The 15,169-nt window shown below is 42.4% G+C and overlaps 1 protein-coding gene and 1 long non-coding RNA gene across 4 annotated transcripts in view; one reads left to right on the forward strand and one right to left on the reverse strand.

Annotated features, from left to right (window-relative positions):
- ZSWIM8 (zinc finger SWIM-type containing 8) overlaps positions 1-7,430 on the reverse strand; it is a 55,535-nt gene extending 48,105 nt beyond the window's left edge. For all 3 annotated transcript variants that reach the window (XM_068198483.1, XM_068198482.1, XM_068198481.1), the window contains exon 1: positions 6,362-7,430. In XM_068198483.1, coding sequence (XP_068054584.1) covers positions 6,362-6,539 — 178 coding nt within the window. In that variant the 5' untranslated portion in view covers positions 6,540-7,430. The remainder of the gene's footprint in view (positions 1-6,361) is intronic.
- Positions 7,431-9,022: 1,592 nt separating this feature from the next.
- Positions 9,023-15,169, forward strand: part of LOC137478513 (uncharacterized) — a 30,461-nt gene continuing 24,314 nt past the window's right edge. Inside the window, exons 1-2 of the long non-coding RNA XR_011001612.1 lie at positions 9,023-9,147; positions 14,835-14,959. This is a non-coding gene — a long non-coding RNA (uncharacterized lncRNA). The remainder of the gene's footprint in view (positions 9,148-14,834; positions 14,960-15,169) is intronic.

Consider the following 15,169-nt stretch of genomic DNA (forward strand, 5'->3'; position numbering starts at 1 on the left):
ATTGCTGGGGGAGGGAGAGAAGAGGGGTTTTGAGTGTTTGTTTAAAAGACTGCAAAGCAGATTTCAGAGAGGGGGAAAAAAGGGCCTGGCCACAAGGCAACATGAGTGATGCGGGTTCTACTCCCACAACTCTTATGCTGAATGATTTTTACTCTGGCTATATTAATACCTCTAAAGAGACTTTCCTAAGTTTGAGCAGTTAACTTCTCATTTCTTCCTTCCTCACTAAAGAAATATAGACTGTAAAGAAGGTGCTAAATTTCTGCATACAGGTTATGTATGGATTTGTTGCTGTTCCTCAGACTGAACTGGAACTCCAAAATTGTAGACTTGAATATTAAATCACACTTAACTGGTGGGTCTTTAAACATACAGATCATTTCACCATACTATGACTAGAAGTAACATCAAACCAGAGCAAGAGGAGCACAGAATGTACAAGAGCCCAGCACAATTCATGAAGCTAGGAGGACACCTCCACCTATTGAACAAGCCGGCCTGGATTCTTGAAACTTCCCATCACTTTGTGAACTCATTAACTCAGGGAAAAAAATCCCTACCAGGGAGAGGGGGAGATAAAGAAAGGGATAGGAAACAAAGGCAGAGCACAATTCAGCATCTAGATCAAACCTGAATCCTTATCCTTGCTCCCCCAGAGGTAAACAGGCCATGGAAAAGAATTACCCTGTAGCCTCAGTAAGCCTGAAGCTCTTACAAATAGATCCCTGTAATCTCTGGTCATTCAGCAACACGGGAATCTCCACAAGGTGAATAGAAAGAGAAAATAAACACAAAAAGAAAATCCATGGAAGCCAGGAAGAAAGATGAGTAGAAAGGTGAGACAAAAGAAAATGAAACATTTCCTCACAGAAAGGCCAGACATTATAATAGACAAAGAACGTGCAAGACATTTTGGGGAGAGGAAAAGAAACTTAATTAAAGGGAAAGGCCAAAAAAACACAGGCGAGAGATAACTGGAGTGGCAGTTTAAAATCTCAGTAGTAAAAAAGCAGTTCCTGATAGATTCTTTATGTGATCTCTTCAGTACTCATTTCTGAAGAGAGGGATACAAATATTCAGTTACCTCAGAAAAGCACAGGAAAATGCAAATGAAGAGACAAATGCATGAGAACCATTCCAACTGAGAATGATCCTCAAATGGAGAATCATTCTCAGTTTGTCCATCTTCCAAAAGACAGAGGTATTAATGCATTGTGAAACCACCTTTTTTTAGAGACAGCTTCTGAAATCTGCATCCCAGGTCAGAAACCATGCACTTAATCATGCCCATCAGCCTTGACAAACCACTGTCTATGCAGCTTCTCTGCAGTGTCTTCAGCAACAATGAACCAATATCTCCTTTATACCTTGTATTTATTACAAGGCAGTAAGTCCCTTCCTCAACTTGAAGTTTTGCTTCTGCTCCATAGCTAATCAACATCATCACCAAAGATGGATTAGCGTACAAAAGTGAGTGAAATTCATTTACTAGGGTGAGAAAATATAGAGAAACCTATCTTCTGCTAGCAGCTAAGCCCTAACTTTCACATTACCTTTGCTCTTTGGACAGCTGATCTCTGTTTATTTCATAACCACATTTATCTTCTCATCAACATTTTTATCTTTAGAATTCTGTTGCTTCTATAAAGAAACTCACTAGGGAGCCATATAACACCTTTCCTCAACAGTTACTGTTTTGGCATTTTACTAATGAAGTTAGATATGCTATAACAGATATAACTGAGCTAGAACAGGTTTGTCAAGTGTTGTATTAAATTAGAAAATACAACAAACAAGACACATTACACCTGTACCTCCCAGAAGTGTGAGTTGACTACAAAATCTCCCTCTTCATAGCAGAGACACAAATAAAGCAGGAAAAAAAACCAGTTTTAATATACAAGAATGGCCAGTAACAAAACAGCAGCAAAGTACAGAGTCTCCATTTCAAGCTTCACTAGGCTCAAAGAGTGGACATACTTTGGGATGATACCAGCATTCTTCTCTGATAACACCAAGAGTCTGAAGAGCACACAGTATGAATTTGAAAGAGACTAAATATTCCTTCTGCTCTTTTCTGAAGTTACTGCTTGAACAAGGATTAACTTGAATTTTGTAGTTACTGGCAATCCTGAGGAAGAAACAGCGCTCTCTACACCATTTATTCTTTTCCTGTATAAATGAATGAAAATCAGTCACTGTTATTTTACCAGCATAGACACTGCTCAGACTCTGATCTCTGAACTGATCACATCTTCACCTCAGGCTCTGTATATTCTCTGCCAATCATTTTCTCTATACAACTTGTGGTTTTGAAACACTGTGCCCAAAACTTCACATTGTGGGTGCTCCTAACAGCTTGAAAGAACAAAAACTGTCTGGGGCTAGATAATGAGAATATTTTCTAAGAGAGCACTACCTGCATCATTTCTTAGTCAAGTCTGAGGGGGTTCTGAAATACAGTATAGAATAGTTCAAGTTTACAGCAAAGGAAAAAAGTCAAGTTTCTCACTAGCTGCCTACTGAATACAGTTTCAACACAACTCATCACCAGACTTCCAACAAAATCCACCATGAATGAATAAATATAAAATGAGTAAATATATAGTGAAGGTACTGTTTAACAATCCTACAGTATTAATGCCATCTTCTTAAATGTTTTGTAAATATTTATGCTTCAGAAACTGTGAAACAAAGGACTAAGGGTGGGCAAGAGCTTAGAAGCTTTCATGAAGAAACAAAGACACAGTGGGTTTGAAGAGATAATGAGTGTACTTGAACATTTATTCTTAAAAATTCTATCACAAAAATACTTATGTGAAGATAATATTAGATGTTAAAACTTCTGCAAAAAGACTACACTTACTTCAATTACCAATGAAAAATACGACTGCTTTAAAAAGCAAGAAAGGCATGAGAGGATCATAATGGCTCCTGGAAAGAAGAAACTGTCCAGAAAAGTGGAGAAAAGGCAGGTGGGTGCATTTGTTAGTAGATGGGTAACAAATTGGTGGAATGTAATTTGATATGTAAGAAAAGTATTTGGAGTTACAGACCAGGTCTAAGAACCAGATAGTTCTGAACACTCTGCAAGGTCACTGTACTTCCAGACATCCATTCACCTTAACTTCAGAGCAGAACCCTCTGTCTGTCTGTGCAGTGAAAGCCTCTAATCAATGATGTATACAGGTAATGACTGGCCAAATATCAGTTAGAAGCATTACACCACTGAAAATTAAAAACGCAAGGGGTAAAGTAAGCAATCAAGGCAGTCAACAAGAGAACAAGGCATTCCTAAAAACGAACATTCCAAATCATCACAGGACTCCCAGTACTCCCAAAACTGGCAGGTTTCCTCCAGGATTTCAGTGCAGGTGAATTAGTGGAGATTAAGAGTAGTTTCAAAATCTAAAGGCATCCATGAAGTGGACACAATGCCTTTCTCCTTCACATTGGCAATTTTACACTTAAGGAGAAAATTCTTTTCAAGAGTGTAGTATAGGAAGACTATAAAAGGACTTTACCATAACAGAAATTAAATGTGAGAAAAATCAGCCAATTACAATTCTATTTTTCTGATGTAACTACTCAAGATACCTGATTTTATAAAGAAATCAGTTCCAAGGATTATATTAGAGAAACTCAAACATTTCTCTCCCCCTTCCATCGTCTTTCTAGCAAATCACTGGGGTGATTCACAAACAAGTGAACACCTCATCTTTTTGGCAACCCTCTGTAGTGAATACTGTGCATATTTGCAACAAGCTAACCCAAGCCTTATTATGAAATTTCCAATAAGCATGACAGTAATATTAAAGATGCCCAAGAAGAAAATAAAAACTTGCAAAAAGTAAGAAAGCCATAACTACCTGTGTGCAGGTAGTTTGTTTGTTTAAAATACAGCCAACAGCCCTTCCATCAGTCTTAGGGAGATTCACTTTGAACCAATTAAAGAAGAATTAGACACAAGGAAAAACTGAAAACAATTGAAAAAGATAGAAATCCTTTCTATTACATAACTTGCCTGACTAATTCCACACCAAAATACAGGCTGAGCTCCAAACTGGAGGAAAAGACTAAGAGAATATAATTCAATTCCTCTTGTTTCTTCTTAGCATTTAACAGAATAACATGGAGTCTAACTTCACTTTTTGTTTACATAGGCAACAGTAAAATGGCAAACTGTGGAAATAAAAACACACAGCTCAATTTTGAGTTATCACATTTGAAATGACTCACTACAAACAACAACCTCGGGACCCAGCAAGTTCTATGTTTTCTGACTTAAAAACACTGTCAAGAAGAGGTATTAAAAACAACAAAATTGGTACAGGAGTTCTGAAATCCAAGGAGATTACAGACAATGACAAATCTCGCGTCAGCCAGACTTTCTGGCAACACAACTGTGTACAGTAAAGTACCTGCAAGAGTTCCACATTGATAGTATCATATGTGACTTCACAGCGTGAATAAATAATTACTTAGGGTGCAAATTCACATTCTTCTAAAAATAACTCTGACCAGAGCCTGGGAATTGCCAGCAAGGGCCTTAAAGGAGGCAACAGTATCCTTTCAAAATGTCCCTCCTGTTAAGATTCTCATACAAAGGAATTAGGTGTCTACAGATAAAACCTGAAATATATGAACCAAGTATAATAAAAGCCTTGCCTATGCAAGTCTGCAGAACCCAAAACAGCAACATCTCAATATCGTGTAAATAATTACAATTATCACAGCAACGTTAGCTATTGTGTTTTACATGTCAGAAAAGAGCCTGAAGATTGCAAATATGCACTCTCCACTCAAGTGTCTTTTCATTTTAATGTAACAAGTGGGTGTCAGCAGAGAGAGCAACTGCTGCTTGATTTAATTTGGTAAGAGAGCTCAAGGAACTGGGTCAAGACCCAGAAGAACATGCACTCATACACTGAACCAGTGGAGAAAAGTTGGCTAAAAGCATCTAGAAGTTGAAAAAAAACCAATCACCTTTGCAAACATCAGTCTGACTTGCAGAGCCATGCAAACCAATTCCATACATGTCTGCCAAACTAAAGATGTCTTTATTTCCATACCAGTACATTTTTAAAAATTCAGCTCCTTTCTAACAAGATAACATGTGCAACAAGATTTAATGCAAAACGAGATAAATATATATGTATATGCTTTGCCCTGTGCACAATGCTTACTTCTACATCTCAGGACTCACAGCTTTTAAAAATGGCAACACAATTCCTTTTCTTTACAGCAGTAGAATTTAAAACTTAATATGCTCTGGAAAGTCTATGGTTAATGCACAGTGTATTTTATGGTACTAAACCAGTGAAAACTGAACATTTATCCATAGCACAACACAGCCAGATACCAACTCAATTCAATAGAAATTCCATTCTCTGATCATGTAAGGGCAATATTCAGAAGAGAATAAAGTTTTACAGTTCCAGATAGGGAGATACCAGTGAGGCAGGTAATGGTTAAAGATCAGGAAAAGTACTGACACTGGCTTGAAGAAACAGGAGATAAAAGGAAAAGTGGAAAGAGTTTGTGTAATTTCTGTTAACTGTGTATCTGGCTCTGCTTAGTGCAAACATCACCTGAATTCCAGGGTCACGATAAAGCAGATTAATAGAGAAATCCAGTTTTGTTAAAAAATAAAAAAAAAAAAAAAATCACGCTAAGAGCTATATGTTAATTAAAAATAAAATTCAATTGCTAATGTTACTTATTTTGCTGTCTGCTATTAAATACAAATTGCTATCAGCAGAAAGGAAGTAAAACAACTCTTGAAGCAGGCACATTGCTGTTTGCCAACTTCTTTGCGACAGTGGTAAGGCCCTCTTACTCCACTATTGCAAAAGAAAGAGCTAATTTACTAGAAAAAGGAGAAATGCCAAGAATCCGACAAGGAAAATGAACTGCTCTATACAATGATGGCTTACATGGCTTTACATGAGTAGCTTTACAGAAGTAACAAAAACCTTTATGAAACCTTAGTGGACTTCAAGCAAAGCCTGTGGGAACCTTTGCAGTTACTCCCAGCCAAGTCTGCAGTTTGTTTATAGAAAACAGTTTTCAGATTTCCTAGAGCAATCTCACAGAATCTACTCAGAAGAGTAGCACCGCAATACTACGAGTGCACCCAGGTGAAAACTGTCCCAAAAGACAGCATTGTCTTAAGAACCCCGGTGAACTTACAGTTACAATCTTTGGACAAAAATTATCCCGACAATGAATCATACACAGGGGTTCTCTCTCTGCTGCTTTGACTTTCCTTCTGCAGATCTCCTCGCCTACCACCCCCCCCACCTTGCCCCACAACTTCCACGAATCCAAAGAGCATCCCGATTAAAGCGGGTAACCTCACCTTTCATTTTCACCGTGGGGGAATTGGGTCCAGCCGACTGCTTCCTCCATCCTCTCCAGTTCTGGCAAAGGCTCTCTGCCTCAGAGATGAAGGAACAAAGAGAGTCTTCCTCAAAGCGATCGGAGTCTTCAAATGAAAACCTCTCCCCGTCCTCCCACTCTGCGAACATGAGTTCCATCACATCCGACAGGCGACGTGGGGGAAAAGAAGAAAGACGGGAACACCACTGCTCACAAGTCCAGGTGGATGGACTTGACAGTTCTTGCAATACTTAAAATCTCGGTTTTGATTTGATCCCCATACTACAGTACCAGGAAAAAACAAAGTCAGCGCTGTCTGAGATGGGAGAAGCAGGAAATAACTAAGGGGCAGCTGGTAAAAATTCCATGGGGGAAAAAAGAAAGTTCTTTAAAAAGTTAAAAAATGCTTATGTCCACAGAATGTACTCGATGCGGAGGGGGCTGTTTAGTCCATGAGAGCTGCCTCCAGGCGGGACAGGTGCGTGCCGGGCACACGGCGGGTCCGAAGGCTCCCGGCGCTGCAGGACGAGGGAAGGGGCCGGCTTCCTCCTCCGGGGCTCCCGCGGGGGGGCCGCCGGTGTCTGTGCGCAGGGCCGGGTCTCCCTGAGGTTGTGCTTGTCTCACTCCCGGCGCAGGAACCGAGGGGAGGGCGGGCAGGGGCACCGGCGGGGGTTGGGGGGGAACAACTTCCCTCCCGCTCGCAGGGGCTTAAAAACGGCCCGGTGGGGCCGCAGCGCCCGCGGAGCGGCGGCGCGACCTCTCGGCCGCTCGTCACGGGCACCGGCACCGGCGCGGGCGGGCAGGCGGCGGCTCCGGCCTCACGGGGGCGCGGGCGGCGGCCGGCGGGGAGCGCCCGGCGCTGGTCCCGGCGGGCAGGGCGGGGGCAGCCCGTCGCCGCTCCGGTCGCGGTGGCCCCGCGGTATCTCTATGAGCCCATGGCCGGCGGGCCCTGCTGGACGCCCCCGAGCCCGGCGCGGCCCCGGCGGTTCGCGGCCCCGGCGGGTCCCGTCCCTGCCCGGCGCGGGCACCAAGATGGCTCCGCGCTTCCCAGCTTCACCTGCGACACCCCCCGCCAGCTGAGCGCCGCTTCCGCCGCCGCGCTTCCGGCTTCCGCCGCGCGGGGCATGCCGGGGCAGCCGCTCCCCGGCCCGCCGTGGCGGAGACGGAGCCCGGCGGTCCCCGGGGACGGGACGGGACGGGACGGGACGGCGCTCGGCCGGCGCCTGCCTGCCGCCGCACACCCAGCGGGGCGCCTGGAGGGGCCGTAATGAAACAAAGGCCTGTGTGTTGTGCCTCCGTAGGCAGCGGGAGAGCGCTGGTTGCGCTAAAATGTGGGGGTTACCCCGGAACGCACCGAGGAGGTTCGTGAGGTAGAAATCACTCAGCTGTGATCATCTGACTGGAGATGAAAGAAATATACGAGTTCTCAGTAACAATTTTTTTTTTTAAAGAAGAAAAACAGCAGTAAAGAAGATCAAGGGAATAAAAAGGAAATAAAATGAGGAGACCTCAGTGGCTCGAGTAAGTCCCGTTCAAGTGCAGTGGCCGCTTTCTCTCGGCCGAGAGAGCCCGTCGCTCTCAGAGGCCGGAGGGAAGGAGGGGTCTGAACAACTCCAGAACCCGAACACAAGAGATAACGCATGTGCCAGGTCCGTGAGGAATTGCATAGGCTAGCTAAGGTCTTCCTATCCTGCCCAGTCTGAAAGCAGCAGAGGTGACGCTCTTTTATTTTTCTTCCCTATAATTCTATTTCTTGGAGTTCTAGTTCATTGTTCCATTGAGAGAGTTGACTGGTAAAGTACCAAAGGGTAAGTTTGCTCTTTGAGTACATGTCAGCCAAACCACTGGACCTACACCTCCCTCCCTGTGTTTGTTCAGAGGGGAAAAGCAAATGACGGGAAAAAAAAAAAAAGCTAGGAAAAAAAGAATGACATACTAAGAAATGGTAAGTGTAGAGCTGAGAGAAACTGAAATGTATCTGGCAACACGCACTATCTCCCTCATCTCACTCTACTCCTTGATCCAAAAAAATTATATTAATTGATGATTCTTCACAGAGGATCCTAAGCAACGCGCCTTGGATTTAAAGGAAACTTCCTACATGATTTGTGCTTACAAACATAATGCTTCCCAGTTTCAGATTTCACACACAAAGATGCGTTACTGCAGTGTCTATCAGCTGTAAGAGGTCACTCGCCGAAATGTCCGATCCTTCTGTGCTACCAAGGCAGACACACCCCAGGTGCGCTGGGCAGGAGGCACAAGGCCGGGCGAGGCAGCCCGAGGCAATGTGCCCCAGCACAGCACGCCACGTTCTGGCTCGTGTGCTGCCTGATCCTGCACCAAACCTGTCCTGTGCTGATGCCTGACTCGATCAAATCTGTGCTGCCAAATAACCTGCCAGTGCCACGCCAGCAGTAATTCAGGAGAGAGACACACCTGCCTGATAATGGGAATTCTGGTGGGTTACATCAACAGCACTCTGAGTCAAGGGCATTGCAGAGAATCTCTGCCACGTGAGAAAGAAAAGATACACAAAGGCCGTGTAATGCTTGGTGCAGTGTTGCATTAAAGAAGGATTTCACCTTAGGAAAGGTGTTTCCCTAGTGAGAAAAAAGCATTTAGAAGACTGTAGGAATTTCAAAGAATAAAAAAATAAAGCTGAAAATTTGAAGAGTATTTTCATGGGGAAAAGGAGATGGGGAAAATAAAAAGAAAAAAAGAAATTAAATGCATTGTGTCCAAGGAGTGAAGAGGTAACTACAAGTGAAATTCAGCACCCCGACTCAGATGTTGTGGCACTTGAAATGACAGAAATGGGCAGGGAAACACAGTGGTGCCATAAGGCTGATGCTGCTCACCAATATCTTTTGACAACATTATGTGCAACACAGCACTGTTAGATTTTACCTAATGCCAGTAGAGAATACACATTGCAGCCAGAAAGGGCAGAGGAGAGGAGGAATACTGGACAATACTAATTATAAGGGGGCTTCAGTACATTGTGTTTGATTCCATTAAATTGTAACAATCCTCACTCCCATTCCTCCTCCTTCCAGCTTTGGGATACCACAAGTTATGGAGATTTTCAAAGAAATCTTGCTTTCACTTACTTAAACATCACAGGCTGAAGCATGGAAGAGGTGATGAAAATAACAAGACAAGCAAAGCAGAGTGAACATTTGCACTTTTATATTAAAGTGCATCTCAAGACCCCGTAAAAATGTGTCTTCTGGCTTGTGCAGACCAGGCCTGGATGTGTTGCTGCCCTGGCCAACGTGAGGGAGTGCAAGTGTGAGTGCTTCACTTCTTGTCCTCATGGCTTGGAAAGGCACACAAGTTCATAAACACTCTTCGATTTTTTTTCCCCAGCCAACTTACTGCATTAGACAGGCATGTATTTCCCCCTGTGGATTTTCCAACAGACAAAAGCTAGAGACTGTGAAAAATAGTATCTGACAATTTCAGCAGTGTCCTGCTAGGAAGAAAGAAATTCAGTAAGAAATCCTGCAGAAATGACAAGTTGCCAGTCAGATGCTTTCTCGCTTACAGGGATGTACTTTTTTTCTTTTCCTATTTCAGAAAAAGGAAATTGCTGCTCAGAATTCCTCTGCTTCCAATGCAGACAATTTTCAGAATGTAGCATTCCATATGAGGGAGACACATATGAGTGCACATGCCTACCCTAAAGCAGAATTGCAACATTTTCATTTGTTTCCTGTCTTAAGCTCTCGCTGGGGACTAAAAATCAATGAGAGTCTGCATTGCACCTCAGAAGTGTGTGCTTTTCACTGGTGAGTCATGTGCTACACTGCAAGTCATATCCAGCATGGTTTTTTTTAATTTCTGATTTCATGGAAAGTAAAACACATCCTTCCTATGGCTTGAATCTAATACAGACTCAATAACAAAATACAGCACTCCAGAGAATTTCACTGCAAGTGCAGTGGGACCCAGCTGTTCAGCTCCATTCTGACTCAACAAAGGTTTCATTGTCTCTTCGCATGCGTTTATGCACTCAGAAATGACAAGCAAAGGCAAATTCTTAAAGCACACATATGGCTTTGTGTCTAAGTAATATATTGGCTGTGCAGAGTTTTTTTGTGCTCTAGAACTATGGCACTGGCAAACTGCCAAAATTCCTGTTCCTCCTGGATGATCACTGTTTCATGCTATACTGATCACTTAATTAATAACTAATAATAATTACTAGCAGATATTAAACATCCCCACAGACATAACAAGCAGCCACCATTATTTATTTCAAAACACTAGGCCTGTACAACAGATGGAGCAAATAACTGTTTTAGCACAAAAGAAGGGACAGCACACAGCTCATTGCTCCTTGCTCTGCTTCTAACTAGGCAAATGGCTGTACAAGATGCACAGAGCTTTTCCAGACAATGCATACCAGGAAGCTGAAAGCAAAGCTGTCCTGAGATATTACAAGCTAAATTTCCCCCATTTGGATTGAGCATTTTCCAATCTTTGACTGATCCTTGCCACAGAAGACTTTGAACTGATGTCCAAGGTGCTGTCTCTGGGATCTTAGAGAATATGAACACATGCCCGATTAAAGCCTTATTCAAAACCAAATTCACCATTTGTGAGATAAGTGACTGGTATGTACATAAATACAGGGGAAATAGAGTCAGTAGGGAAACACTGTGCAACAGCTGCTAAAATTTCTGTTATACAGCAGGAGACAACAATTATGGCTAAGTCCTCATGTAGGAATATAACTGATACTCTTCAGAAAGAGAAGATGGCATTTACAGATAATATTGCCTGAAAGAATTACTGAGCATATGTTGTCTGGCATCTTGTATTTCACAGGATACAAGTATATTTTCCTCTTCCTTTCACATTAACCTGCAGGAGCATTTGTTTTTGTTTTCACACTTTCTTCTGCCATTACCAAAGCTGACAGTCTGGCAGGGTCTAATATGCACTATACATTCACAGATAAAAGCACCAAGCTAAAGGGAACTGAAATGTTCTCCATTTTGCAGAGGGGAAAGAAAATAGCTATTACACTGCAAGTCCTCTTTTTTCTCAGTCAGTATCACATTTGGACATTTCCTCAGCCAGTGTGAAAAGCTTGTGAAAGCAGTATAATAGCGCTCTCATTTGTCTGGAGAGCAGGTTAGATACATCCTTTATGGAAAATCAGCAACTGATAACTCAGTTTGCTCGTATTACCCTAACTAGTAATGTTACACCGTTGAAAGATTCCTAAGTACTCCAAGAAGACTTTTTTAATGCAGGCAAAACATAGATTGCTTGGCTTATTTTCAGTTCACCAAAAAATAATCAAGGAGAATTGATAAATGTGACACTTCTTCTGTAGCAATCTACAGTTTTAGAAATCAAAAATGGTAATTAAAAAAAACCAAGTTATCGATAGGAAGTCCATTTGTTCTTGTCAAGGCCAACATGCACTGCTCTGCAACGTATGCAAGCACATCTTGGTTAAGTGAAGTAATGCTCTGCTATATTTACATGCTTCTCATATCTTCAGGAGCAGAAGCTTTCCCCATGCTATGGAACCTGCTCCTTCAGATGAAGCTCACCTTAGCAAAATTTGCACTATACCTGCTTCTTAGCAGTACAGTCTTTCAAAATAAATATCAGGTACATTAGTACTTAAATACAGGGATAAAAGATTGCCTAGAAAAGGTGATTCTAAAATGCAAGAACAGCTGGGTACAATATTATGGACAGTAAAATGGTATGTATTCTCTACAGCCTTTCCATAGGAAAATAATCTAACCATGGAGTTAGGGATGTGAGGGGTTTTATTTTAAAAATTGAGTTCGTCCTACCTCTCATCAGATCCCAATGGGAAGTTCAATCATCATTTAAATTGTCAATCTAAGATAAGGTTCTCTCTTACAAATAGTGTGGTTGCTACAACCACACAGCAATGCTTCATTTAAGAAAACACACCTGACAAGTTTTGTGCTCATGGGTGTGGGTACGGGTCAGTGCTGTTCCAGTTACATATGTTTAACTGGCCTCTTTTGTGTAAGAAAGAGGAGACACTGACAAAGACTTGATGCCATGATGTTATGTCATGATGACTGAAAACTACCTGGACTGCTAGATACAGAGACAACACCTCAGTCACTTTTCTTTTTCTGCAATAAGTGAGGTGGGGGGGGGGGGGAATTCCCTAGACCTATTCACTTGAGCAAATAGGATTTATTGCAGGGTACCCTGTAAAACAAATCAGTCAAGCCTTAAAATTATCTGAATGCTTATTGGTAAAGAGTGTTCACCTATTCTACCTGCAGATCTCATATCCCTGGTGTATTCAGGAGGCAAGCTCTTTCAAAAGGATCCTCCTTTATGAGACTTAGAGATTCTCAGATTAAGTCCACTGCTTCTATTTTCATCTCTCTTCTCTAGGCAGGTGACCAACCCTTAGCAGGTACTGACAGTGGTTGTTTTGTGCACTGCCTCAAAGGCTACCAGCTTTTTTAGTCAGATCTTCATTTTCAGCCATGTTTCTGCAAAATGCTGTGACAAGATCCTATAAAACTTCCTAGCCAAAACTTTAATGCATTCCCCAATATAATTATTTCACATAACTTCTTAGGAAAGGTAACTAGATTTGTGTAATTCTGTCATCACCTTTAGTGTTAAATTTAGCAAACTGTATTTATTTAGGATGGTTAAATGTAATAGTAGGAGGAGTGTAGTGAGTAGTGGCACACTCTTTGCTTATTTCTTCTGGAATCTTGTGTGTGGTCACTCCTGACTCATCTAAACAGAGGCATCTGATTCAAATAGTGCCTCATCCCTAAGTTTCAACCACAAAGTTGCATCCGTTTAACCAAATTGTTAAACCCATGTAACTGTGAAGACAAGCCTTGAAGGAAAATAAGTATTTCTCAAGTCTTAATCAACGTAGCTGTGGCTTAAACACGTGGGGAGTTAAAAGGCTTTCTGTTGAGACTAAAGTATAATTGTGCTGAATAACAGAATATGCTTCTTAGTCTTGCAAGAGATAACAAAATAGTAATCCTGAAGCAAAGGAACTTTCATCTGTTATGTTTGGTTCCTGGTTCTAGAATCCCACAGTCAGAGGTTATAATCCTACTTTACCTCCAGCAAGCCTGTACATGCGAGTGGGGAGGGGGGAAAGAGCAAGGAACTAACCTTTAGAAGCACATGTTCTTTTCACACAACTCTGGTTTACACAGAGCTGATTAGTTAAATTGCAAAGAAAAGGGTTTCATTGTTGTTTGAAGTGGCTCTGTCCTGTTTCCAAGAAGAAAGTGTCAGAAGACTATAAACTTTTGCAGTGGTTTCAGCTGAGTTGTCCACTCACATTGTCACAGTAAATCTCCAGTCTCTGCAGTGATGAGGGTGCTGTCTAGGCTGGCAGGTGGGCAGACAGGAGAGCACGCTGCTGCAGTACCTGCTGCTGGCTCCTGAGCCCCAGGGCTGCCAGGGGCTGGGAACCAAAACATCCTCAGCAAATGCTTCCCAACAGGATTCACTTGCTGAAATTTTAATTCCTGCCAACTTGTTTCTTCTGTTGGGCAGCAACTGAACGTGAGCCCAGCACTGAGTTCCCCCTGTTCCCAGCTCAGCCCTGAGCTGCCCTGGTGCTTGCATGAAAGCCACTGCAGATATAAAGGGATAGGAGAAACAAGGCCTTTTGCTTAGCTGACAGAGCAACACAGCTTCACAGCTTCTCATTAGTAAAGCTGATCCAAAGAAGTTGGTTCTTCTTTCAGGTGACAGGCTAGTTTTGAAAATCTGCAAAGAGAACAGTGCCTTTTATTTCTGGCAGAATGTGTGGGATTTGAAAAGCAGGGAGGAGAAGATCAAGTGGTGCGCTGGGATTTCACCAATTTGTTTGAATTTGTCTGTTCTACACCTGTCCTCCATCAGCACATCTTAAATCCAAAGGTTTTTCTAAACATAAATTACTCCAGCTGGACCATCCGTATTTTGCTGGCTCTGCTCCCTCTTTTCAATTTGCACATGAACAGAATTCCATAGAAACCTCCTACCAATGACAGGAACCCATTCTAAACAGGCCAGTTTAAGAGTAGCACGGGACTCAGCCCAGCAAACCAAGGCAATTTGACCAGTTTCCTGTCTACTTCCACTAGAAAGAGGAAATTGTACCCAAGTAAGATTTTTTTTAATGTCAGTGGTGATACCTGAATGCCCTTCTTCCTCTCTCCCAATGAATATGGTAGCTATCCTCATTAGAAAACCACATGAAGTAAAGCTCCGTTTTCTCCTCATTCATATTTCACTTTCAAAATCCAAAGATGTCTTAAGAATAGCCAAACTGAAACAAGTAAGCTCATGCCATACACTCCTCCCCAGCCTTTCCACCACAGGAAGGCAGTAGTCAAGTGCTTTAATACAAAATGACATTTGACAGACTTGTAACCTTAACCACAGCTTCAGCATTGTTCCTTTTCCAGGCAGTGACTACAGAAGAGCTCTGCAGGATTGATGGGATGAAGTGGTGCCTGCTGACCCATGGAAGACCAGCTAAAATGCCCGAAATCTGCTTCCCAGTTTTGCACGAGCAAGAAGGAAAATGTAGGTAGGCGTAGAAAACCCCAAAGGCGGACATGAAGTGAGGAGAGTGTTAACTACAAGCAGTTCTTTCTTCAGTGAGTGCATGTTGGTTTCCAACAGCAGGCTGGAGTCAGTACATTCAAAAACTTACACACTATAATTCTTGGTGTCTGCAGGGTTAGGGTTAGAGACCTGCTCTTTACCTGTTCCAAATGGCAAAAAATGTGACATTTGA

Source organism: Anomalospiza imberbis, chromosome 8 (assembly GCF_031753505.1).
Source record: "Anomalospiza imberbis isolate Cuckoo-Finch-1a 21T00152 chromosome 8, ASM3175350v1, whole genome shotgun sequence".
NCBI lineage: Eukaryota > Metazoa > Chordata > Aves > Passeriformes > Viduidae > Anomalospiza > Anomalospiza imberbis.